This window comes from Phascolarctos cinereus, unplaced genomic scaffold (assembly GCF_003287225.1).
Source record: "Phascolarctos cinereus isolate Bilbo 61053 unplaced genomic scaffold, phaCin_HiC Scaffold_9;HRSCAF=440, whole genome shotgun sequence".
In the NCBI taxonomy this organism is placed as follows: domain Eukaryota; kingdom Metazoa; phylum Chordata; class Mammalia; order Diprotodontia; family Phascolarctidae; genus Phascolarctos; species Phascolarctos cinereus.
The window spans coordinates 28,291,590-28,316,139 of record NW_027556402.1 but is presented as its reverse complement, the minus strand read 5'-3'; the positions used below and the strand labels follow the sequence as shown (position 1 = coordinate 28,316,139).

The following is a 24,550-nucleotide window of genomic DNA, read 5'->3' as shown; positions in this document are numbered from 1 at the left end:
TACACTGAAAACCAGGAAATGACCCTCCTCTCTAGGCATTTTAATGAAAAGCATATCCCAAAGATAGAAGACACATTTATGGAACAATCAATCAATAAGCATTTCTTAAGACTTAAGAGAAATAAACACCCCGATACAACCCACAAGTGTTGTGGTGTTCATTTTTTTTCCTTTGCGGTTTCAAAATAGTAAACATCTTCCTTTTCCCCCTCATCTAAGTGATTCAGTGTTGTATCTTGAAATTTTGATGAAAGCTAAAATCCTCCTGTGGCAAGCATAAGAGAACTAGAAGTAGAAGGGACCTCGGAGGCAAAAGAGCCAACTTTTTTTTTACAGATCAGGAAACTGAGGCCTGCCCCAGGTCATAAAGAGAGCAAGGCCAGAGGTGGGATGTGAACCAAGATCGTCTGGCTCCTGAGTCAGTCCCCTCCCCATTGTACCATACTTTCTTCAAGTGCCGTTGTGAGTTCCCTAGGCTGGGGCCCGACATGGCCATTGTCAACGCTCCCTCTAAAGACTCAGGATCTAACTCTCTGGTCATGGCTGGGTGGTATAAGAAACAGAGGGGAAAAGAAGGCAGAATTTCCTTTCTGGCTGCTTGATTCATGCTGTGAAATACAGCTAAAATACTGAGTGAAAAATTATAGATTACAGACCATGTATCTCTACATCATTATGGTGAACCCCTGGGAGGGAATTTTCCCATCAGATACTTGTTCTAGAAAGAGTGTAATGAACTCTGCTGCTTCTTTTTTCCCCTAGCTGTGATTCTGTGTAACTGAAATTTAAATACAATTATTCTCATGGCAATCAGAAAGGACTCAACCAAATTCTAACAACTTGGGGTTACTTCAATATCAGTCTCTACAAGAATCTATTTTCTAAAATTTTCTAAATTTTTAATTCTAAATTTTCTAATTAAATTTAAATTTAAAAAAAATTCTACTTTTCTAAGAGAAAAGAAAAAGAACAAGTGATTTTAAACCAATACTTAAACCAAAAAACTCAAGTGATTTTGAATAGGGAATCAGAGTGCTTTCATGGCAGGTATGTTTTAGAGTGACTTTAGGATTCTCACCTTTCACTTAATACTTTTTCTTCACAACAGTCTTCACTGGCATCTGCCTTTGTGGACTGAAAAAGAAGGAAATAAATTAAAATGTACTTCAACCTTAGTCATGCTCTTTGCATTATCTACAGATCCTAGTTGTAATGATCCAAAGATCAGGAAAATCCCTAGGGAGGGTCCCACCAGTCCTTTGTGGCCTCACCAAAGCTTCTCATGGTCCCCAGCCCTCCTCAACCATGGCTCTATATCTCTCATATATGGGAAGACAGAGATGACCTCTGAGGTATATTTTAGCTTTATATTTGTGATACATGGGGAGAAACTGAGAATGGAAAAGGGAATCTGAGTAACCTTAGGATACTTTAAAAACAAAATGTAAACTTCCACATTGTTCCTGAACAGATTATAACTCCATATATGAGTGGGCATTGAAGTTGTGATTTCATTAGTTTTAGCAACTTCCAGATGAAAATTCCCTCTACCAATGCATGTCATAGCTGGTCTGCAACTTAAAGTAGAACTGCTTAGATAGATCACAAAAGGGTTAGTGACTTGCCCAGAGGCACTCAGGGGTTCCTGGCTCCAAGGTCAACTCTACCTACTATGCCTTTCTGTCTCTTAATGTAGAATTGAGTGAATAAATCATTGCATGAATGCATACACTTTGATATTTTCCCAACTCTATAGTCAGTCTATGTCTCTTAAAAATATTACTTGGCCCCTTTATTGTTATAATGAGAGTTAGACAGAGGACAGAAAAGGGAAAGCTGGTCAGCCATCTGACAATTTAGCTGGCTATGGTGCCTGAAAGGCTGGAATCTTGTGGTAAAGACAGGAGAGCTGGGAAAGAGGAGAACAAGGAAATCTGCATTTCTATGTAATTTTCTGCCAAAAAAGTTGCAATCCTTGATTTCTATTCTAGCCAATGGAAAAGTCATTTAATCTTCCTTACATACTGAAAATGGTATAATTTGTATGTTCATTTAGTGATGGACCTTTATAACAGAGGAGTAAAATAGATAGTTTCTTTAAAACTTCAAATACCACAAGTTGTTCATTGAAAAGAAAAATCAGCTGGGGACTTGGCTATTCTGCAAATACAACCCTCATTGATCTGAGGTAAAGGAACCCCAATTCTTTTAGTCCTTTGTCAACTAAAAGAGAAATTTCCTGGATGTGATCTCTTTTTAGATTCTGTCCATTTTAAGTTCTTTGAAAACTTCTTTCTACTACCATAATTTTAGGTTAATAACAAGAAATGTGGGTAAATACCTAGATAATTCTCATATAATGCACAGTTTAAATAATTTAATTTCTATCACTTATTTTTAGTCATTTTAGATGTCATTTTTCAGGAGCCAAATTAGGTAAAAGTGATAGTTTTAACTCATGAGATGATTTCTACCAATTGGTCTAATTTTGATCTGGCCAGTTAATTCTTTAAGGCAGTAAGTATGCATCACTGGCAAAAGTCTTTGACATGTTGTAACACCTCTTACTTCTGGAAAATCTTCAGGTAGAGAAGAGCCATCACAATCTGTGTCTTCTGCTTTTTCTTCTGTCAAATTCCTAAAGGTCTCCAGCATGCCTGCAGGGTACACATATTGGGATACAAAAAGCAAACCAATTAAACCACAGAGGCAGGGAAATATTTTCATTCACATAGCAAAAGGATCCACCCAAACCAAAAATACACAATAGTGGGTTAAAGTTCTTATCTGAAGTAAAAATTATAATGAAATAAAATGAAAAAATATATATTGAATCATTATCCCCCTCCACAATCCATCAGCTGGAACTGTATGATGCAAGAAGGATGCCTGAAATTAAAGTGAAATAAAACCGTGGTCTTGATTGGGAGATAATGTTTGGGCAAAATATTTTTAAAAAATAAATCAACAATGATATTAATAACACATTCTTGGATTTTAATAATAAGACAAAATGTTCTAGATTTAATGGAGAAGATTGAGAAGATAATTATCCAAATCTTTTGTTGGCCATAGCTCAATGATGGAGGGAAAATTCAGGGGGCCTCAAAATAACTCAGATTTGTTCTCTTAAAATAAGGCAGCTGTGCACTAGTGATAGTACCCATTTGTATATTATAGCTTTGTCTACATGGCACCTGCTATTGTATTATCGCAGTTCAACAGGTTCTGGGCTTCTTCGTCTACAACATCCAACAAAGACTGGATGACTTCATCTTCTTGGGGATCGTCATCATAACTGGCATCTTCTTGTACTTCAGTTTCTTGAAAAACAAATTCATAGGAAGCATTACTGTAAGAAACTGAGTGAAGATGTAGATGAAAGGTACTGTATTAGCCCCACCTCCCCATATATTTGTCATTTAATACTTTGAAACACTACAGTGTTCAAGGTGCTTTATAGTAGTTTTCAATCTTTTTATACCTCCACCCCAATTCATCAGTTAATCAATAGTTTAAACTAGTTTTCAGGAATTTTCTTAAAATCTCATCCCAATAAGCTGACAAGCCCTTAATTAATTTGGAACAATCATAGGACTTTGGGGCACTGGGTGAGAGGAAGATAAAAACAGCTGAAATAATCAGATACACCTCTGAGCTTCTGGCATTAAATAAAACCGAAAGTCATTTCAGAGTTATTGGCCAAGTGATAAGCCTGAGAGACAAAGTCAAGCTTGTGAGAAGGAATCGCCCTTAGGGGGAAGAGACTGTTTTTCTGTCTCACCCACCCTCTCTCTGGACCATGTCATCAGACAGCCTAAGCCAGTAGGAGACAACACAGCTGACCAGAAGCAGAGATACATTTAGGATACACTGACGTCAAACACAGACACACAGGAATATAGAAGAATAGCCACCCCATAGAGGAAGTAGCATCTGGAAGTGAGACCTTTCACAGTAGAGAGAATAACGGCTGTGAATTCTCCAAAAGCACTGAGGCTTGGAACCTAGCAGAGAGACAGACCCAAGTGAAACTTCATGAAGTCTCCATGAAAATGACTTCCAGTAAACTAATAGGAGTTGTGAGTTTTCTACATTTATTGTGCCACTACCATTGTATTTTAAGTTCAAGCTGATGTTTCCCCTGACTCTGTGTGTAATTATGCAAGAGCACGCCTTGGGCTTTTTTTTAGGGGATGGGCAGGTTTTGTAACTGCTGATCTTGCTATACCCATCTTAGTAAATCCCTTTTCTAAAAGTCAATGGAGTTCAACTGGTTGATTGATAATGAGAAGCACACCGCTTGGGGCTCATCAGCAATAGCACTAGAAACCCATTTACCATGTGGGGACTCAGTCAGCTAATCCAAGTGAGAGTTGGGGGCTTCATGTGGGATGATTCGGGGGCATCTGAAAGGATCCAGTGCATCCAAGATGCAGGATCCTGGATTCTATATTCGACTCCTAGTCGTAGATGCTCTAGCTTGCAGAAATTTGCATCTTTTCCCCCTCTTTTAAACTGTAATTAGTCTGTTTTTTGGGATATTTCCTTCAAGTCAGTTATTGTCTTTAAGGTAACTTTTGCTTGTTTAAGTATTCAAGTACTGATTATTTACTGCATTACTAGACTCATTTGTTCAAGATCATGTTACTATTTAGTCCTATGTGGGTCACTTTTTTTTTCTTTCAGATGGCTGAACACAAGTCCAGACAGATTGTAGGAGGTCATTGTGGATTGCATATGATAACATTTGCCTGCTGCTCTGGGAATGCTGAGAAATTGACCCCAAATGCTTAATCCCTTTAGGGAGCCCCACATCTATTCAGGGCTTGAGTTTATTTTCCTTTCAAGTTAAGTTTTAGTGAGGGGTAAGTTATAAAATCCATTTAAGTTGGTCTGTGCATTAAGAGAGATCCTTTGGAAAAATTCTGGGAGTCCTAAATTACTCAGCAGTTATTTTTATCTGGACTTCCAGTAGCATCATCTTGTGTGTGACAGTGATCCCTTGAGACATTTGCTGTGCCTTAAATCACTGAAAAAGGATTTATTAAGCACCTACAAATTTATTGAGCACTTATGCAGTGAGGTGGTAGAGTGGATAGAGAATGGGGCCTAGAGTCTGAAGACTTGAGTACAAATCTGACCTCAGACACTTACTGGCTATGTGATCTTGAGCAAGTCACTTGTCTGCCTCAGTTTCCTCAACTGCAAAATGGGGATAATAATAGCACTTCTCAGAGGTCTCATGAGTATTATATAAAATAATATTTGTAAAGCATTTAGCACAGTTCCAGGCACACAGTAGGTACTTTATAACTGCTCGTTACTTTCCCTTCTTCTATTATGTGCCAAGCATAATACTATGCACTGGGGACAGAAAGAGTAATGGTGAGATTGTCCCTGTTCTCAGGAAGATCACATTCTAATTCAGGGAGACAAAACAGTGAAGTTTAGCCCCTGGATGGAAGGGTCTAGAACTCCTAAGGGTACATCTGGAGTGTGGATGGAAAGGCCCAAGGGTCCTCAGGCTATGCCATGGGGTCATATGACCATATTGGGGGGTCTAGAAGGCCAATGGTTAGATTTAGGAGAGTTAGGCTAAGAAGGTCTTAGGAGGCAGCGGCTCAGCAAACAGCAAGGCCTGGTGGCCCTCCGTCTCATTAGAAGGAACAGAGTTGGCTGTTACCTACTATCATCACCATGTATCTGGAAGCATAGAATAATGTTAATTTTCCACTTGTTTTTGAACTTTATCAGCACATAGGCTCTTGTAAGGCTCTTCAGTACAAGGTATTGAGGAAAGCACTGGAAAAGGACAATGTGTGAACTTCCACAAGTTACCAGAGAGCTACTCAGTATCTGGGACATGAACTTTGCCAAAAGCAGTGCAGTTGATTTGCTGAGGCCAGCCAATGTCTAATATAATAATTAAATAATCAATAATAAACAAAGTAAATGAAGTGTTAATTAATTTTCCTATAATATCACACCCTGTGGGTGTGCCTTTAATGAATTTTAAAGGATCACAGGTCTTTGAGCCATGGGATGAAAGGCAGATGGCACCTCATAGGGAACACCTTGTGACTGGCTAAAAAAAGATCAAGTCATACCTCTTGGGCTACATATAAAAGAGTAAGCGGTTGGCTAGTTGAGGAGCTCTAGCCAAGCCCTGAGAGACAGTCACTCAGAGGCGAAAGAGATTCTTTCCCTGTCTTTTCCCCCCTCTTCTTCATATGACTACAGCTTCACAATACACAGTGGCAAATGCAGTCCACAGCAGACACCCTATGGTCCCATGTCCTCTACAAATATTTCACCATCACTAAACTGTTTGAGACCACTTTCCCCAGGAGGTCATGTGTGCAGGAGGAGAGGCCATCACTGGTTTGAAGGGAATGTTTGTAGAGAATTACCTTAGCAAGTACAAGGAACCTTTTCTAAAAGCTTAATGGTCTTCCACTTCTCTTTATTTTCCTTCTTTCTTCCCTCCCTCCTTTCCTTCCTAATATAGAAGTATTTTGCTTTAACTTTATTGCACATATATAACCTCTATCAGATTGCTTACTGTCTCATGGAGGGGAAAGGGGAGAGAGGAAAGGAGGGAGGAATAGAATTTGGAACTCAAGACTTAAAGAAAAAAGTTAAAAAATGTTTTAACATGTAATTATGGAAAAAAATTATTTAAAAAAGAAAGCTTAATGATTGATAATGGAGAACACACTAGTGGGGGCTTGGGATGACTACTAGAAACCTGGCTCATCAAAGTTCTACCTAGAACCCTGAGTAACAGCCCGTCATCCTTTGGGAACCTGACGTTCCAGTTTAAGTGCTCAGTTAGGGGAATAGAGTGCTGCATTTAAATTCATATGTTATTTTTAATTTCTGAAAATTATAATCATTCTTTTGAAGACAGAATACACTTATTAATATTAACTCTTGTACATTTAATATTAATAACTGAATTAAAATTTAAAAATAACACCTATTACGTACCAGCTACTACGTTTGGTGCTTAGGGATACATGATTCAATTATTCTACCCTCTCCCAATTACCATCACAAAACAAACAAAAAGAGCTCATTAATTTTTGATGGGGTGTTAATGAAGCAGCATTGATTTTTCCCCTTAGCTATATCAAGTGAATTATTAATTCAACACAGAAACAAAATTTTAAAAGATTTTCATATGACAAAGATTAATGCTATCAGACAGGAGCCTGATGGCACCGTAGTGAGTTCTCTAGGTGATAGTATTTATGATCCGTTGTAGAAACGCTGCTTCACAGAACAAAAGAAACATGACCTACACCCAAATGAATACTTATTTTTACAACTATTTCCTTTGATATGCTAATATCAAATGTAGGGTCAGATGCTTCGATCATATTGGACTAAACAGTGTCCATAAAAATCCTTGTGCTTTACATGGTTTTCTTCCTTCCAAGTCCCATTCCTAAGACACACACTGATTTCAGCCAAATATTTTGAGGACAAGTCATTCATTCTTCTTACCTGAGGTATGATTGTACTTGGAATAGCTGGTTGACTGATTGATAAAGCAACTTCCAGGAGTCTCTCTGGGCATGATCAAGTTCACTGCATTCTTGTTTTGAGAAACACAATTTGTTTCTTCTAGAAAAGAATCTTCTGTTACTCTTTCCCCATTTGTCTAAAATGTCAAAGCAAAAACAAGTAAATTAACTTTCTATTTTACAGATTTCTAAGGAACATTATCCTTTTGAATGAATCAGTCTAATTTAGGGGACCAGGGCAAAAGAAACATAAACACTCTACTTACCTAGGGGTCCAGGATTAAACTTTTACATGGTAATATATAGAAGTTTGAAACATTCCCTCTCTCATTGATAAAATGGAAACTTGTCACTAGAGACACTGAGGTTTTCAAGTACTTTTTAAAAATTTGGAGATTCTAATCCACAGAAGCCATGTGAGATCAAATTTCCCATGGGACAAAGTTGCATCCTGTCTCTTGAAGACAGAGTAATATATTAAATGCAAACCAAAAAGCTACTACATGCCATCACTGGGCTAGGTGCCAGGGACAGACAAATGTAAACAAAACAGTAAGAATCCTCCAGGATTAGTGAGAGTGAAAAAACAGGCAAGGGGTACAACACCAAAGTCCGAACATTCCTGATAAAGACTGGGAGGTCATATCCAATAAGAGGATTAAACATGGTGGACAACTCAGACTGGCGTTCATAAGAGCAGAGAGCACGTGTCAAACAAACAACAAATTCCATTTAAATTCAACCCATTTTCATCAAGGCTCATCCCCTCCCTATGCTAGACTGGGAGAACTACTGAAGAGTCTCCCAGACCTGCCTCCCAGATGCTCTGTCTCCGAGTTCAGAACCAAAGGTGAGTAAGGTGAGCACACACACATAAAGATGAGAAAATAGGACAGCCACGTCAAGCAGGGGCTGGGAAAAATCTGAGGGAAAAACTGATTCAAACTAGTGGGGAAAAGGGAAGGAAGAGAAAAACAAGGAAAATTTTCCTGGAGAGGCTGGCTGGACTGGGCTCTAAAGGAAGGTGTCAACTTTGACACATGAGGATTGGGATAGTGGGTTCCAGGCATTCCATGCTTTCTAGGCATGATGACTGGATGGGGTGGCAGGAGAATGGCTGGAACAAGCGTGTGTAAAGGGCAGGGCAGCTAGATGGCATAGTGGATAGAGCACTGACCCTGAAGTTAGGAGGACCTGAGTTCAAATCCAGCCTCATACCAAACACTTGCCACTTACTAGCTGTGTGACCCCGGGCAAGTCACTTAACCCTAAATGCCTGGAAAAAAAAAGAGTGTGTAAAGGGCAGCTCTGTGGAAGAGGCTGAAAAGATAAGGCCTGGCCACACTGGGAAGGAAGGGTCTGGATATAAGGAATGAGAACACATACTTTTATTGATGGGTAATGGTGAATAACTTGAGGTTTTTCTGTAGAAAAATAAGACCACAGAAGTACAACATGAAGCTTCCCTAGGCAATGGTGGGCAGCCCGGACCATGGTCAGGCGAAGGCAGAGAGACTAATAAGGGGGCTAACCCTCAACTGCCCATTTTTATTACCTGATTTTATCCTTCTTGGTTTAGAATCCAGAAAAGCATCAGAAGAAGGCAGTAAATGAAAACTGCTATCTAATTTACAGCAAGATGGGATTTTCCTGAAGACAGAGTACCAAAATTGTAGGATGACAGACGCAGAGCAGGAAGGGACCTCAGAGGTAAACTAGTCCCACCCTCTTTTTACAGAGAAAGAAAACAAGTCCAAGACAGGTAAACAACTCGTCCGGTGCCACGTAAGTGGTATGTAGCAGAACTGGAATTTGAATCCGCTGACTCTCAATACAGCATTTTTTCAATCAACACCATGTATTTACAAGTGATGACAAAGATAGATTATAATTGTTTCCCAATCTGAAACTCAATCAGATGACAGACCAGCTATTACTAAAAGATGGAACCAAAAAACTAAAAGATTGTCAGCCAAAATCACAGTAGGAAGGCATCTCTATTATATGTCTCTTGAGAGTCCATTAGGTGTGCAAGATAAATACTTGTGTACCATGATAGGAACAAAATTATTGTTTTATCTTCTGAAATAGCCCAGGTCTTAGAGAGGTGCAGTGGAGCTAATAGCTCTTTTTGGTGACTGCTTCCCCAAGAACGAGGTATGTTCCCAGTCTGCTGTATTGATAGATGGCTCTTTTGGCAAATAGACACCATTTTTTTTTTGGTTGGGCAATGGGGTTAAGTGACTTGCCCAGGGTCACACAGCTAGTGAGTGTTATGTGTCTGAGGCCAGATTTGAACTCAGGTCCTCCTGAATCCAGGACCGGTGCTCTTTCCACTGCTCCACCGAGCTGCCCCAAACAGATACTTTTATAGACTCAGTGATATCCCCTGATTCTGTCCCTGTGATTTCACTAGTGAGGAAGCTCTGGTGTGCAAATTCCCTCTGTGGACCTTGATTAATAACCTGTTTATAGTTTACATTTTTATCTATGGAATGACTTGAACCTGATCTCAATGACTCCAAGACTGGTCCACCATCCATTATACCATTTGGCCTCTGATAGGTGTTAATGACATTACAAAAGAAATAACAGGAAGGCTCAGTTACTACTTTATATCTACTTTGTATTTCATGTACCATTTACCAGACCATTAATTTTTTTTTGCAGCAATTTCATTGATACATTTTAACTATATTGGATTGTGAAACCCTACTGTCCTTGGCTGATCAATCTAGACATGAAGAAATACATATATTACACATACACACAGTCACAGACACACAGACACACACACGGTCGCCTTATTTTATGCAAATTTAAGAAACCTCTATTACAGATACATATATGAATAAACACATGCACGTACACATAGAAATCTATCTATACCTTTGTTGTAATACAATTATATTTCAGTTGTGTCTGACTCTCTGTGACCTCATTTGGGATTTTTTTGGCAAAGATACTGGAGTGGTTTGCCATTTCCTTCTCCAGCTCATTTTACGAGGAAAGTGAGGCAGTGTTAAGTGACTTGCCTAGAGTCACACGGCTAGTAACTGTCTGAGGCCACATTTGAACTCAGGAAGATGAGTCTTCCTGATTCTATTTACTGCCCTGCCTAGACATTCCTACCTACCTATCTACCTGTCTATCTACCTTCCTACCTACTTAGATAGATAGATAGATAGATAGATCTATCTATCCATCCAGTTCTCTATAGTATATCATTTCTACTATGATTCCATATTCAAAACCTTTCAGCCTCACCCATATTTCCATTTTATATACTAGCACACGTACACATTTTCTCCCAATACCCCAAGCTCAACTCCCTGCCAAGACCTCCTTGCACACAGCCTCCTCTTTGGGACCTCTCTTCCCTGTGCTTGCTTCTTGTCATGAACTAAAAATCTAGGAAAGTTAGCTTTCAGCCAAACTATAAACACTGCTCTAACAGAACACCATAAAATTGCTGTAACAAGTGGGAATTGTTATCTATATATCCTCATCAATTCCCAATGAAGAAACAAACTCATTTACTAGCTTTCATCATTAATGAAGAGTGTTGACTAGGAAAGATCTCTCCTGCCATCTAGGGTACTCATTTGGTGCTTCATGGCTGCAATCTACATCCTGAACTACCAAAAATTTCAAAAATGTAGAAAGAGCAAACAAAGGAAGGGGAGATCAAGGAAAGAATCCACACTTTATATGAAATATTGCAGAGTGAAGAAAGCAGAACCAGGCAAATACAGAATGACAATAAACATGGCAATAGCAGTACAACAAACCTGGACCAGAATTAGGTTTTAAGCTTGTCAGGAAAGATGTCCTCCCTCGCTTCTTTGCAGAGGTGGGGACTCTGGGTGTGGAAAACTGCATATATTGTCAGACTCAATTTATAGGTGGCTTAGTTTTGCTGAACCACTTCTATTCTTTGTTATAAGGAATAGCATTCTGCATAGGGCACAAGGTGGGGATATACTTGGAAAGGAAGGTAAAGTAAGAACAAAAGATATTGATGAATTTTTGTTTGTTTTTGCTAGGCAATGGGGTTAAGTGACTTGCCCAGGGTCACAAGGCTAGTAAGTGTCAAGTGTCTGAGACCACATTTGAACTCAGGTCCTCCTGACTAAAAAGGGCTGGCACTCTATCTATTGCACCACCTAGCTGCCCCTGAAATTTTAAAAAGTATTTTAAAACTGCTACCTAGACACAGTTGTAACTCACTGATACTTTGATCAGTCAACTTCAATTCTCAGTTTTCCAGGGATGGCTTTTTTCAAGTTGAATACAATCTTGATTTAAATTTAGGGATCAATCAATGGCTTTATAACAATTTTTTAATAAAATCTTGAATATTGCTTAAGTTTTTAGTTTAATTATAAATTGCTGCAATAACTTCAAAGGATAGCATAGTTGGTTGAAAGAAAAATGATTCTGCCAAAAAATCCAAAGTTAAACCACCACTGTTAAGTTGCAAATGTTCTAAGGATGTCATTGTTTTCATTAAGAGGAAAATAAATTTGGTGGGTGTCATAAGCCAGTTATGCCAAAAAGTTTTACTCAGTTGTAAGAGTCTCCTTCTCATGAGGAAGTCACGGTGTAATCATTGGCATTCAAAGACAAAATAAATTTGGGGGCTCCTCTGGGAAGACTCTTATTACATTAAAAACCATGGGCAGCTTTGAACGGGGGAAAAAAGTCTCATGAGAGCTATGTTAACTGAAGAGAAATTCCCCCTTTCTCCTTCACAGCAGGGCGCTGACATTTACAAAGAAACACACTCTGCTCAGCAGGAAGAAACCCTGAACTCATGAAAGTTTATTTGCTTGAACTCTGTGAAAGTGAAGAACTGCTGAATAGACAGAAGAAAGTGAATGTTCTCACCATTTCTCAAGACGTGAAATAAGAAACCGTTTCTGAGTGGGGGCCTCAGGTGCTCCTGGCTTATTATCTCTAGGCTTCATTAACTGCCTGACTTTAACTTGGTCTAGAGAGTGAGTGACCCACCTGAGATAACACGGCACATTTTCATCATCAAGTTCATACCTGCCTCACTTGGAAATTGTATCCTTTTTTTTTTAAAGCAGGAAAGGATCTTAGAGGTCCCTTTATAAAGAAGCAGAAGGGGACAGTTAAGTGAATATCTAAGGGTCACAAGGCAGTGGAGTGTAGCAGAAAGGGGTCTAAGACGGGAATCTAAAGACCTAGAGTATTCTCTTTGACTATCTGAGTTTCCTGATCTGAAAAATAGTTCTAATTATACTCATGCTACATTGTTATGAGGAACAAATGAGATAGAGCATGCTCTGCAAAATACAAGTATATGTAAAAGCTATATTGCTCATGGAGGGGGTTTGGGGCTAGACCCCAGATTGCCCTGTTCAGATAGTAGCATCTGCAGATGGCTACAAGGGAGGGCAATTCCCTGTACATTACACAGGCCAAAAACAATTAATGTGTGAGCTTCAAAGTGACATTAATAAAGTACATACGACGTGACTGAAGCTTTCCTCTAAAACACAGCAGAGGACAAACTATAAACAGACACAGCTGTTACTATTTAAGAAATGCTCAGCACATGCTCTAATCATGTCAAGCTCTATTAGGGCTATTTACATAGATTTAAAATCAGAAATGGGCAGAAAGAATGAAACTAGGATTTAGGCATAGTTTGTAAAATCCTTTGTAAAATCTGCCCTCCTTTCTCCCTCATTCACCAAAACAATTCTTTTTTTCTCCCACGTGTATATTTTATTTTTTTTAATTAAATTTTGAAAAAATTATCAAAAATCTACTTTTTCTCCTTCGTATCCATCCCCTTCCCACTGCAAAAGGAAAAAAAATCCTTTGTAACACATAAAGTTAATCAAGCAAGACAAATTCCCACATTGGTCAAGTCTAAATAAATGTATGTCTCAATCTGCACTCTGATTTGATTACCCCTCTGTCAGAAAGCAAGGTAGCAGGCAAAACAATTCTTAAGCTTTTCTTTAAAAAAAAAAACATCATTCCTTAGTGATAAAATTCCTGAGCCTTTAGGGAGTATATTAGACTTTTGCCACAAGTGATCTCTTGGAAGCGAGGTTTGACATTTGAAGGTCAGGGCTGGTGAACACAAAGCTGATACAGCAATTCTGCTAACCACATCCTCTTCTGGTGCTCCATCCTGGGGCCAACTACACATAATTCTGCATGTGAGCCAAGTACTCCCAGAAACAAAACGATCCAGTTAAGTAATTCAGCTCAGTCAATAATAGTTAAGTGTTTGCCTAATACTCTGAGCCTATGAATGTGGTATTTTCCCTTAGTGATTCATTAAATGATATGAAATTATATGCCTAAAAAAGACAAATTCTTAACTTATTGGAATAAAATGCAAAATCTGCATATTTCACTTAGCTTGAGTATGACAGGAATGAGTAAACAGGGATTTCTATTTACCTTAGGGTAAGAATTATCTGAGGTTACAGCTGGTTGGCCACAGTGACTGCCATGGTGATGACCTACAAGGAATGAAGAAAAGTGATGCTGACAATGCAGCAGAAAAACATCACAACCAGATGAATTCCAAATAAGCCAAGGCCATTGTATATCCCAGTACCATAACGGCATAATATCAAAAGACTTATACCAAAGATTGAGATTCAATTGAATAGTAGACAAAAAGTCACAGAGTCATGGAATGTAGGACCTGGAAGAAACTTCAGAGATTATCTAGTCAATCCTGTTATTTTACAGACATCCTGAGAAAAGCTACTCACACTATACTGTTCTTTTTTCTTTTTCAGAAGCCACTTTTTAGCTATTCCCAATGAATGACTCAGTGTGGGATGCTGTATATGAATGCAATGGAATGTTAATGATATTAGGAAATGACTAAACTATGATACACGAATGTAAGAAAGACAAAGACAAAGAATTCAGAGGAGTATGGGAAAATGTAAATGAACCGATGCAGACTGAAGTCATCAGAACCAGGATAACAAATATACACAAAAACCACAGTCATGAAAATGGAAACAAAATCTCTTGAACAGAATGCCAAGCAATTCTAAAGACTAAGGTTGGCCCCAGGGAAGAGATGATAAATGCAGCTCCCTCCCTTTTTTGCAGCTATGGTCTATGCATGTGGAACATTGCCTATAGTGTCAGACTTGGTGGTGGTGTGGGTTAATTTTGCTGAATGACTTTGTTTTCCCCCTTTTTTGTTCTTTGTTTGAAGCCTGTGGGGTAGCAAAGGGGGAGGGATATACTCAGAAATGAATGTGATCTAAAAAAGACTGGTAGTACTTAGATAGAATCTGGTCTATTCAAACTCAATTTACAGCTAAAGAAACTTAGGCCCAATACTGACCACCTCTGGCATAGTTATAGAAGCATGAGCTACTTACTTGTTATACAGTTATCCCTTCCACATCAAGGGAGTTAGGGGTACAGTGCCCCCGAGATCTGGAAAATCCATGTAAAATGTTTTTTGGCCCTCCCTTCATATCAGAGAAGAAGTCTGACTTATTATAGTATTAAAAGATAAAATATGTTGTTGTTATTCTAGCCTTTATGTAAAGTTCATCATTACTTCTGATTAGCTTTAACCGTTCTTGACTCTTAAGTACAGAATTAAGATAAACACCATTTTCTATGCCCAACTGTAGTATTTAAACTAAGAAACTCTGAAAAAAAGATGGTGTGTAACAAGCTAATTAAGTCTTCAAATAAATAATATGTTGAGTCACTAAATGAGTTAGAGATGCTTTTTCATTCAGCTAAGGAGTACAAAGTGACTTTGAGAAGGGTTCAGAGAAAGGTGGGCAAGAGCTTCCATCCAAGGAGTTTCGTTTAAAGTCAAACTATAAGGATTTAAGTTTTGTGATCCTGGAAAGATAGGGGCTGCCAGGAGAAATGTTCAGTTATAAAATCATAAAGTAAATATTATTTTTTCCATCAATTTCTATAACATTAAAGTCAGAGGATCCCTATGAAAATCTGAAAGAGGGAATTTTAGCATCAGTGATTGGCAGTAATCTTCCTGTTCTAGTCAGAGGAGTGCAGTCAGAGTGAGGAAAGTGAATTGCAAAACTTTTCAGTGCAGATTATCGATATGCTATAATGATCTCTAAGACCCCTTCCATCATAAATATTCTGTGATTGTATGATTCCTTATTTTCAAAAGGCATGTCAGTCAGTCAGTCAGTCATTCACTTCAGTATCTAAAGTATCCAAGTATTATATTCTCTACTGAATTCTGGTCATGTCCACATTTGAATTTGTTTTGTCTGATATGGAAATTTAATAAGTATTTTTGATGATAAAAACACTATAGTGACATTCTTTTAATGAAGAGATAAAACAAACAACCCGTTTCCTACAATATTATCCTTACCATTAGCATTAGTTGACCTTGAGTTTGAACTAGTATGTCCCTTTGACTTGGGAACCACTGGATGGCCATCTCTGTGACACCAAGAAAAAGACATTTATAAATTATTGGGGAAATCCACTGTTCAGAAACTTCAAGATATTATTGTTCACTGTGATATTTAACCTTTTAACTATACAATTTTGCTTTGCATTCCCTTTAAATAAAAATGATTTTATATCTACTCCCCCCCAAAATACTGCAATGCACCCAATGCTCAAAAGCTTTGAAGCCTGGTTAACTTTTGACTTAGCAGTACTAGGTGTCTGAGTACATTTTTAACACAAAGATATTCAACCATGTTTTCTTTTACCAATACTGAAGTATAAAGAAGTCACAATGATAACTTTCACTGGCTGGGTGGTGGCGGAACGGAGGGGAAGGTCCCAGAAAGAAAGTCAGAATTTAGCAATAACTATTGCCTTGGGCATAGTCCTGAATTCAATGTTGCTACACACCATTTCAATGTTAACAAGACACTGAGAGGAAAGGTACAGGAATAGATGGTAGCAGTCACTACTGCCAATATCTCTCACTTGCCCACACAACCAGCATTAGCACTGGTAACAACCACTGTTCATTCCATGCCACTGATGGGTACAGATGTACAAAACAATGGTAAGGGAAGGGCTCCAGTTACTGCTGCCATCAACAAAACCCCTCCCCCCATTTTCCATTTTTCTAATGGTGGTAAGGGATTCTTGGGATATAAAAACAATTCACAGGAACTGGAAAAGACTGATTTCCACAAAAATATTTTTTGGGTTGTCTGACCTCCTCTCACCAATTATTGAAAGCCTCATTGGGCAAATGCTTCTTTGCCCACCTAATCCTTAGGAAGACAAATGAAATCAGGTCAGTGATTCCCATTGGGGAAAAGGGAAAATTTACACAGTGCTAAAGGAATGACAAACGATCTGACTAACAAATTGACAAAAAAAAGTAATAAAACTTCACATTTGAAAGATAAGCTGTGTAACCCTAAAAGACAGATAACATAATATGATACAACAGACAGTGTGATAAGTTTCTCCAGCATTTATTTGTCCTTGATGTAGTATCTAGAGCTACCGTATCTATAACCTTCATGTTCACTTTCACAACCTATTTCCATAGCTGATGATAGAAAAAAAAATGCCATTCATTGTTTTCTTTTAGCTCCTGTAATTGTTAGGATGTAATCAATTTCAGGAACAGTTAGCTAAACCCTTCTCAGAATCCCTTGCTATTCAAACAATCCAGCCTTGGGGCAGAGCTAGATAGTATAGTGGGTAGAGCATGGGTGCTGGTGTAAGGGAGGACCTGAATTCAAATCCAGCCTCAGATACTTGACATTTACTAGCTCTGTGACCCCCGGCAAGTCATTTAGCCCGGATTGCATTTTAAAAACAAAAGAACAATCTAGCCTCAGTACAGGGACCCAGGCTGGTCCACTTTTATTCCCCTCTGGACTGTGCTTCTAACCAGGTGCCTTTACTTTTTCCTTCTATGTCCCCCTTGACCCCAATCCACTCTCCCACCTGCTTTTCAGCTCCCTTTTGTGTGTTCCTTTAGAATGTAACCTCCCTGAAGGCAGAGACTATCTCCTTTTACTTGTATTTATGTTCTCAGCATCAAGCACAGTGCTAAATAAATGCTTACTGTCTTAACTTTATGCCCGAGTCTGAAAACCTTTAAGGGATGTGAGTGTAACATATACTAAGAAATCAACAAATACCTTGTTGCTTTCAGCACCACTGAGGGAAACGACATTTCCAGTATTCTTTGAGCCTCCTTCAGAGTCATCCCCTGTGTACTGATTCCATTCACATAATGGATTATGTCTAACGGTTGGAGGTCACCCTCAATGGCGGCAGTAGACTTTGGACTGATCTCACTAATATAGATCACCTGGTAAATGCTGTCATGGCCTCCAGATAAAGACAGACCTTCAAAGGAAAGGGAAATACACTCAGTAAATTTTAATTTGGCTTGGTAATAAAAGGAAATTTCTTTATTGTGATCAACAAAATATTTCAAAAAAATTTAATTCTGCATTACCCAATTCCTTTTTGAGGCACATTAGTGTAATATCAGGTAGCAAATGAGGCAAAATTGGAATCTTAGGTAACTCCAGAATCCGTCCAAGAACTAATCTGACTGTCTTTGGTGCAGCTCGAAGCAAGGTCACTGCATCTGTATGAGTCATATTAGTGACATCTGTGTCATTAACCTGAAAAGACGGAAAAGGAAGATGATAATTTACGGCAGGGGTGTCAAACACAAAAAGAAACTGAAGCCACTAACCTGTTAGTAAGGATCCCTGTGGGCGGCATGGCAACTCAGCCTTAAAATGTAATTATCTATGTTTTATTGTATTTGTATTTATTTTGTTAAATATTTCTCAATTACATTTTACTCTGGTACAGGACACAGTAGGGAATGTTGCCAACCATATATGTGGTCCGTGGGCTACATGTTTGGCACCTATGACTTATGGGTGTCAAGGGTGCCAGGGAAATTATATTATTGCATTTAACCTGTTTAAAACATATCTTGGTCAACAATAGATGCATGATGAATAGTGGCCTCTTTGATTAACTGAATATCCTATTTCCATTAACTCGTAAATAAAATGAAAATGGAAAACACATCTATAACATAAATCTAATACAATATACCTCACTAAATTCAAGACTCACAATCTGTCAAACTCTGCAGCTTTACTGAAAAGAGTAAGCTAACCTAGTCATTTCTTAAATGGCTCAAAAGGCTGGTAGTAGTTTTAAATGTAGGCTTTTTTTAGAAGAAACAGAACCACACACATCTTACTACTCTGCTCCTATTGGCCCTGGTCTATATTTTGACCAATGTTATGTCTTTCTTTCCCCCATTGCTCTTATCTGTCTCACCTTTATGAGTCGGTCCCCAGGTCTGAGCCTCCCATCACTTTTGGCTGGATCCTGAATGACATCATGGACATAGCAGCCAACACTCTCAGCACCTTTGGTAACTGTAAAGCCTAGGCTACCTTTGTCTGATTTTGTCAGGACAATATGGAGTTCCACTTCCTAAGAGAAGAAAATGGTGATTTGGGGAGCCATGTTTTGCCACGTAGTTAGAGAAAGAAAGAGGGGCATGCAGAAACAAGGTTAAAACACAACCTCTTCTTTTTGCCTAGAAATAGCCAAAAGACTATTTCCTATGGGTATCACAACTATAATTTCAGCATGAATAGAGATACAGTAGGTGGATATAACTTTCTAACAGTGCTTAACAAAGAGATACAATATAATTTCCAAGAAGTTAGGTCCCCACAGGAAAGTTTCTGTAGAACCTATATGAAGGTTCTACAGAAGTCTGCATGAGTTTAAGGAACAGGAACAGCTCTGCAGGGGATGGTAAATAAGGATGAAGTTAATATCAGAGTTCTATCGTCACACTGTTCAAAGTCACATCCTAAAAAGAGGGGGCATGACAGCAGTGTCCATATAACAAGGTCATTAAGAAGAAAAATGTTATACAAAAGGGTCTGATTTTTCAGGCCAAGCAGACATTACTGTATATTTTAAAAGCTGTTCATAAGCTCAAGGAGATGACAATGTGAAGAGTATCCTTTGTACATGAAAAATGGCATCACGGGGTAAGAGAAAAATACATTTCAGTTCAATTAAAAAGTTTACTAAAAATCCATAATTAGGTTTAGAGGTATACTATATTAGCAAGAGATATTACATACTGGTACTACTTATTTACATTATTGAGCTATTAAAAAAACAAACCATACTCTTTGTTCCTGTGAAAAACATATTCTTTTACTCATGACAGAAAATGCCATCCACATCCAGAGAAAGAACTATGGAGTATAAATTCAGATTGAAGCATACTAGTTTTTCTTTTTTTTTCTATGTTTTTTCTTTCTCATGGTTTTCTGATTCTTCTTTTACAACATGACTAATATGGAAATATGTTTAATATGATTGTACATATATAGCCTCTATCAGATTGCTTGCCATCTTGGGGAGGAGGGAGGTGAGGGAGAAAAAAATTTGGAACTCAAAAATCTTATAAAAGTCAATGTGGAAAAAAAATTTTTTTAAATGAAAAAATATATTCTTTTAAACAGAGTTGAGAAGAAAGATTTTTAATTTAGGGGACAGAGAATTTACCGGCTCGAAGTCTTCAAGTTGTTTTTCCAGGCTGTTCTCCAGACATGTCATGTCTTCCTGGGTAGTGAGCTCTGAAGTATGATGCAGATAACTGTTATCCACTGAACTGGAGGAGATATTCTCTAGCTGTACTCTGCAGCCCTGAAGAGGGGCAATGTCCACTGGCAAAGGAGAAGGAGGATTGCTACACAGAGACAACACAAACACAAGTATTTTCAAACACCTTACCTCAAGCCCAAGGTGTGAATCTAATGAAGTAGGAGAGCATACCCCAGAACCCCTAAACAGAAAGGTGTTTAATAAATTCAAATATTTGATGGATTATTATGCAGAAGAGAGATTAGAATTGTTTTGTTTTCCTCCAGGACTAAACCAGGTGCAGCCTGTAAAAGATGCAGATAGATTTGGACTCAATATAATTGAAACATTTATGTTGGATTCCTTCCTGACCTGGAGGTCTTAAAGCAGAGTCTGAGTAAAGAACTTGCTGGTCAAGAATACTGCAGTGGGGAAATCCTCTTCAGGTTCCAGTTGGACGAAATAAGCTTGGAAGCCTCATCCAACTGTGGGATTCTATGAAACATTTGGTATTAATTTTTGATGCAGAAGATGCCTATCTCTCTTTTGTTTCTACTTACGGTTGTTTGCATGCTAAAAATACCATCACAGGTGTGTTATTTTTATTTCTCAATGGATACCACCCGGTCATGCTCTTCCAATCTCTGCTCTGAACCCTTCCCTCACTGCTGTCATTTTCCAAATTCTGTTTTCTGGTGCTTCCTTGTTCCTTATTCCCCCTCAACTCACCATCCCTGTTCTCCTGCCCCATGTCCGCTATGCTCTTGGGAATGCTTGCTACACAGATAACAAACGTGCTTTCATCTGAAACCTTCTTCTATTTCCATTCCCCAGCCACCCTTTTCCAGCACTGGCTGCACTTTCCCTCCAATCCTCTCTCTCTCACATTACAGTCATGAGAGTTGGAATACTCCTAGTTCCCCACTGCCACTTCCAGGCTCTGCCTCTATTACCATCACTCAGCAGGAAGCTCTGCTCCTTGTAGGTTCACTCAACCATATTCACCTCCCAATCAAGAGTCTGGTGGCTGGTGTCTACCAACCTCCACTTCTCTCCTCAAGGAGTTCTGTACTTCACTGACAGTCTCCATCTTCTCTAACTCTTGTCTTAACTTAGGGGTTTCAACACACACTTAAGGCAGCTAGGTAGCGCAGTGGATAGAGGGCTGGTCTAGAGTCGGGAAGACTTGAGTTCAAATCTAGCCTCAGATACTTACTGGCTGTGTGACCTTGGGCAAGTCATTGAACCTCTGGCATTTATATAGCACCTAAAGGTTTGCAAAGCACTTTACACATATAATCTGATTTTGTCCTCACAACAACTCTGGAAGGTAGCTACTATTATTTTCTCAATTTACAGGTAAGGAAACTGAGGCACAGAGTAGTTAAGTGTCCTGCCTAGGGTTACACAACTAAGAGTCTAAGGCCAGATTTCAACTCAGGTCTTCCTTCTTCTTAAGCCAGCACTCTATGCACTGTACCACCTTGCTGCTCACATGAATTAGTGGCCTTTCTCCTTGCCAAGGGGAATCCTCCTACATGTCCAAGTATCCTATTCCTTTCTGTCTTCTACAGCATATTGACCTTAGGGCCTTCCCTCTGAGACTGCTCTCAATTTATCTTGTACATAGCTTGTTAACACTGAGTTGTTTTCACATTGTCTCCTCTAATACACTGAAAGTTCCTTGGGATAGGAACTATATCCCCCATGTTTAGGCTAGTGCCTGGCATATAATAAGAACTTAAATGCTTGTTGACTTAATTATCTACATTTTAGAAGTGTTCCATCTTGTATAAATCCTCTAGTGTTGGCCACATATATACATACTTTTCAAGGCATATATTTTTGCTTTGTGATAATAATTAAATTGTAGATGTTCCCAAGAAGCCAAAGGTCCAGTTCACACTGGAGTGTGAAAAAGAAGATAAGAAAAAGAAGACAAAAGAAGAAAAACTGAGAGTCCATGATAGAGTTATTATGTAGTATTTCATGATAGGGCTGGAAAAATGAAAGTTTTGTTATTTTGTGTCTGCATGAATACATTCTGGTTCTATGGGTTGAGCAGGAAGGAACATATTAAAAAGGAAATTCATTCAAGTGGGGGATAGGACTTCAGATAAGAGTAGCTTAGAGAGATCAGTGCTTTACTGTTCAAACAGAAAGATCAGCAAAGTAGGTGGTAACCAACCAGTACAGTTACAGTACAGTACAGACAGACAGATTTCCTTCTTAGAAACATGAAAGTAATATGCCTTTGGTTGTTAATGGTAATGAGAATAAAATGCTCTGAGCATTTTTCAAAAATATCAACCATACCTGTCCTCATGGTTTGGCCTATTGGGTGGTTCCTGAGGATAATAAAACATGGTAGAGGCGACTTCTTCCTGGCCACTTGTTTCATATCGACTATTCATTGGTGATACCACACTTTTCAGAGTCTGATGAGAGGGTGAGTTCCAGTGAGCATTTGTTATCTGGGTGGGAGTGACTGCTAAGTCTTCTTCCCCGCTTCCACTGCTATAACCATAGCTATCCCTCCTAGAAAGGGAGTGAAACAGCTTTTTGCTTTTGTCAGACACTTCATTTTCATCTGAGCTGGTGCCATGATCTCCATGGGATGGTTGATAGGCTTCTTTCTTGCTATCTGGAAATATCTGCACTGGGGAGTTGAGTGGAGTCTGCAACAAAGAAAGAAGATTGTCATCTATTACAATTAGCACTTAGTTATCAGATAAATTGCTGTGAAGTCTATTCAACACTTTGCCCAGTGGCACTGACTGCCCAATGATACTCCCTTAAAATGCTACTTATGACATTATTTATCACAGATATATCCCAAGTGGCATTCCTGGAATAAACAAAAACACTGTCATGTCACATCAGTAATTTTGGATATTTAAGAATTAAAACTTTAGGTATCATATTTATCATATTTGGTTGGATATCCTTGTCTATTCCTATGGCTTTATTTCAATGTGATAGAAGAACACTGAACTTAAATTGAGAACAGGGTCAAGTGCCATGTTATGTTGACTTAGGTAGTTACAGTATCTCTGAGTCTCAGTTTCTTTTCTATAAAATGAGTAATAATAATACTTGCCTACTTACTTTACCTTAGTTAATATTTTAAAAGCCTGAACATTTTATCTCTAGTGATTTTTTATAATAATAATTCTAAGGTCTGACAATGCATTCTCCTATTAAAAAATCATCAGTAACTTTCTATTACCTCTAGGTAAATATAAACTCTGGAGCTGGGCACATAACAAAAATCATTTTCCACTTTTAATACCAACAAAAGGAGCATAGAAAATAGCTATGGGCAGCAAGATGGCACAGTGGATAGAGTGCCAGGCCAGATGATAAGAAGACTCCTTTTTCCTGAGTTCAAATCTGGACTCAGACACTTACTAGCTGTGTGACCTCAGGCGAATCACTTAATGTTGTTTGCCTCAGTTTTCTCATCACTAAAATAAGCTAGAGAAGAAATGGCAAACCACTCCAGTACCTTTGCCAGAAAACCTCAACTGGATTCAAGAAAAGTTGGATGTAACTGAAATGACTGAACAACAACAAAAAAATAGAATACAAAAAGAGGATTGTATATGGGGGTCTGTGAAGGTACTTGATTATAAATATATATTATATATATACACATGTATATATAAAAATAAAATTAATTGCACATATTACTTTGAAAACTGTCCTGCTTGTGGTTTTCTCTGTTCTCTTCTGTATATGAATGACCTTTTTTCTGGTATCAGTATTGCTGACCCCTCTGCAATTTTTAGCCCTCCTCCCCTACCACCCTTTAAAAACTGAGAGAAAGAAAAAGATTTGTAACAAATAATCACAGCCAAGTAAAATGAATCTGCACAGTAACCATGCCCCCCCCCCCCCGAATGTAGGATTTCAGTTGAATCCACCTTACTCTGTCTGGAGGTGAATAAATACATTCGAGTCTACAGGGGACATGGCTGGTTCATGACATTACACATGTAAGTGCTTAAGACTTTCCAAGTTATTTTTTCTTTAGAATGTCGTTGCCTTAATTGCTCTCCAGTTCTGCTGGCTTTACTCTGTAACAGGTCACACTACCTAAGATTCTCCACAATAGCCTCTCTCCTCTTTTCTGATGATGTAATCATATTTCATTAGTCTCAGACCACAGTTCACTGAACCATTCCCCAATTGGTGGGCACTCCCTTAGACTCCTTCCCATTCCTTTTCATCAGACTTTCAGGATCTGAAAGCTTTTTTTGTTTGTGATATTCCCTTCCCTTTTACCACACATTCCCTCTGTCCCTACTTGTTTTTCTGTTGAGCTGATGTATTTCTACACCAAACTCTGTGTTGTGTGCATGTGTGTG

General features: G+C 38.5%; 1 protein-coding gene across 1 annotated transcript in view; it reads right to left on the bottom strand.

Moving 5' to 3' along the window:
- Positions 1-24,550, bottom strand: part of PTPN13 (protein tyrosine phosphatase non-receptor type 13) — a 210,869-nt gene that overhangs the window by 20,884 nt on the left and 165,435 nt on the right. The window contains 11 exon segments of the mRNA XM_078148659.1: positions 1,079-1,134; positions 2,569-2,657; positions 3,198-3,323; positions 7,513-7,669; positions 13,980-14,041; positions 15,919-15,989; positions 17,672-17,882; positions 17,995-18,166; positions 18,846-19,004; positions 20,103-20,286; positions 22,497-22,858. Coding sequence (XP_078004785.1) covers positions 1,079-1,134; positions 2,569-2,657; positions 3,198-3,323; positions 7,513-7,669; positions 13,980-14,041; positions 15,919-15,989; positions 17,672-17,882; positions 17,995-18,166; positions 18,846-19,004; positions 20,103-20,286; positions 22,497-22,858 — 1,649 coding nt within the window.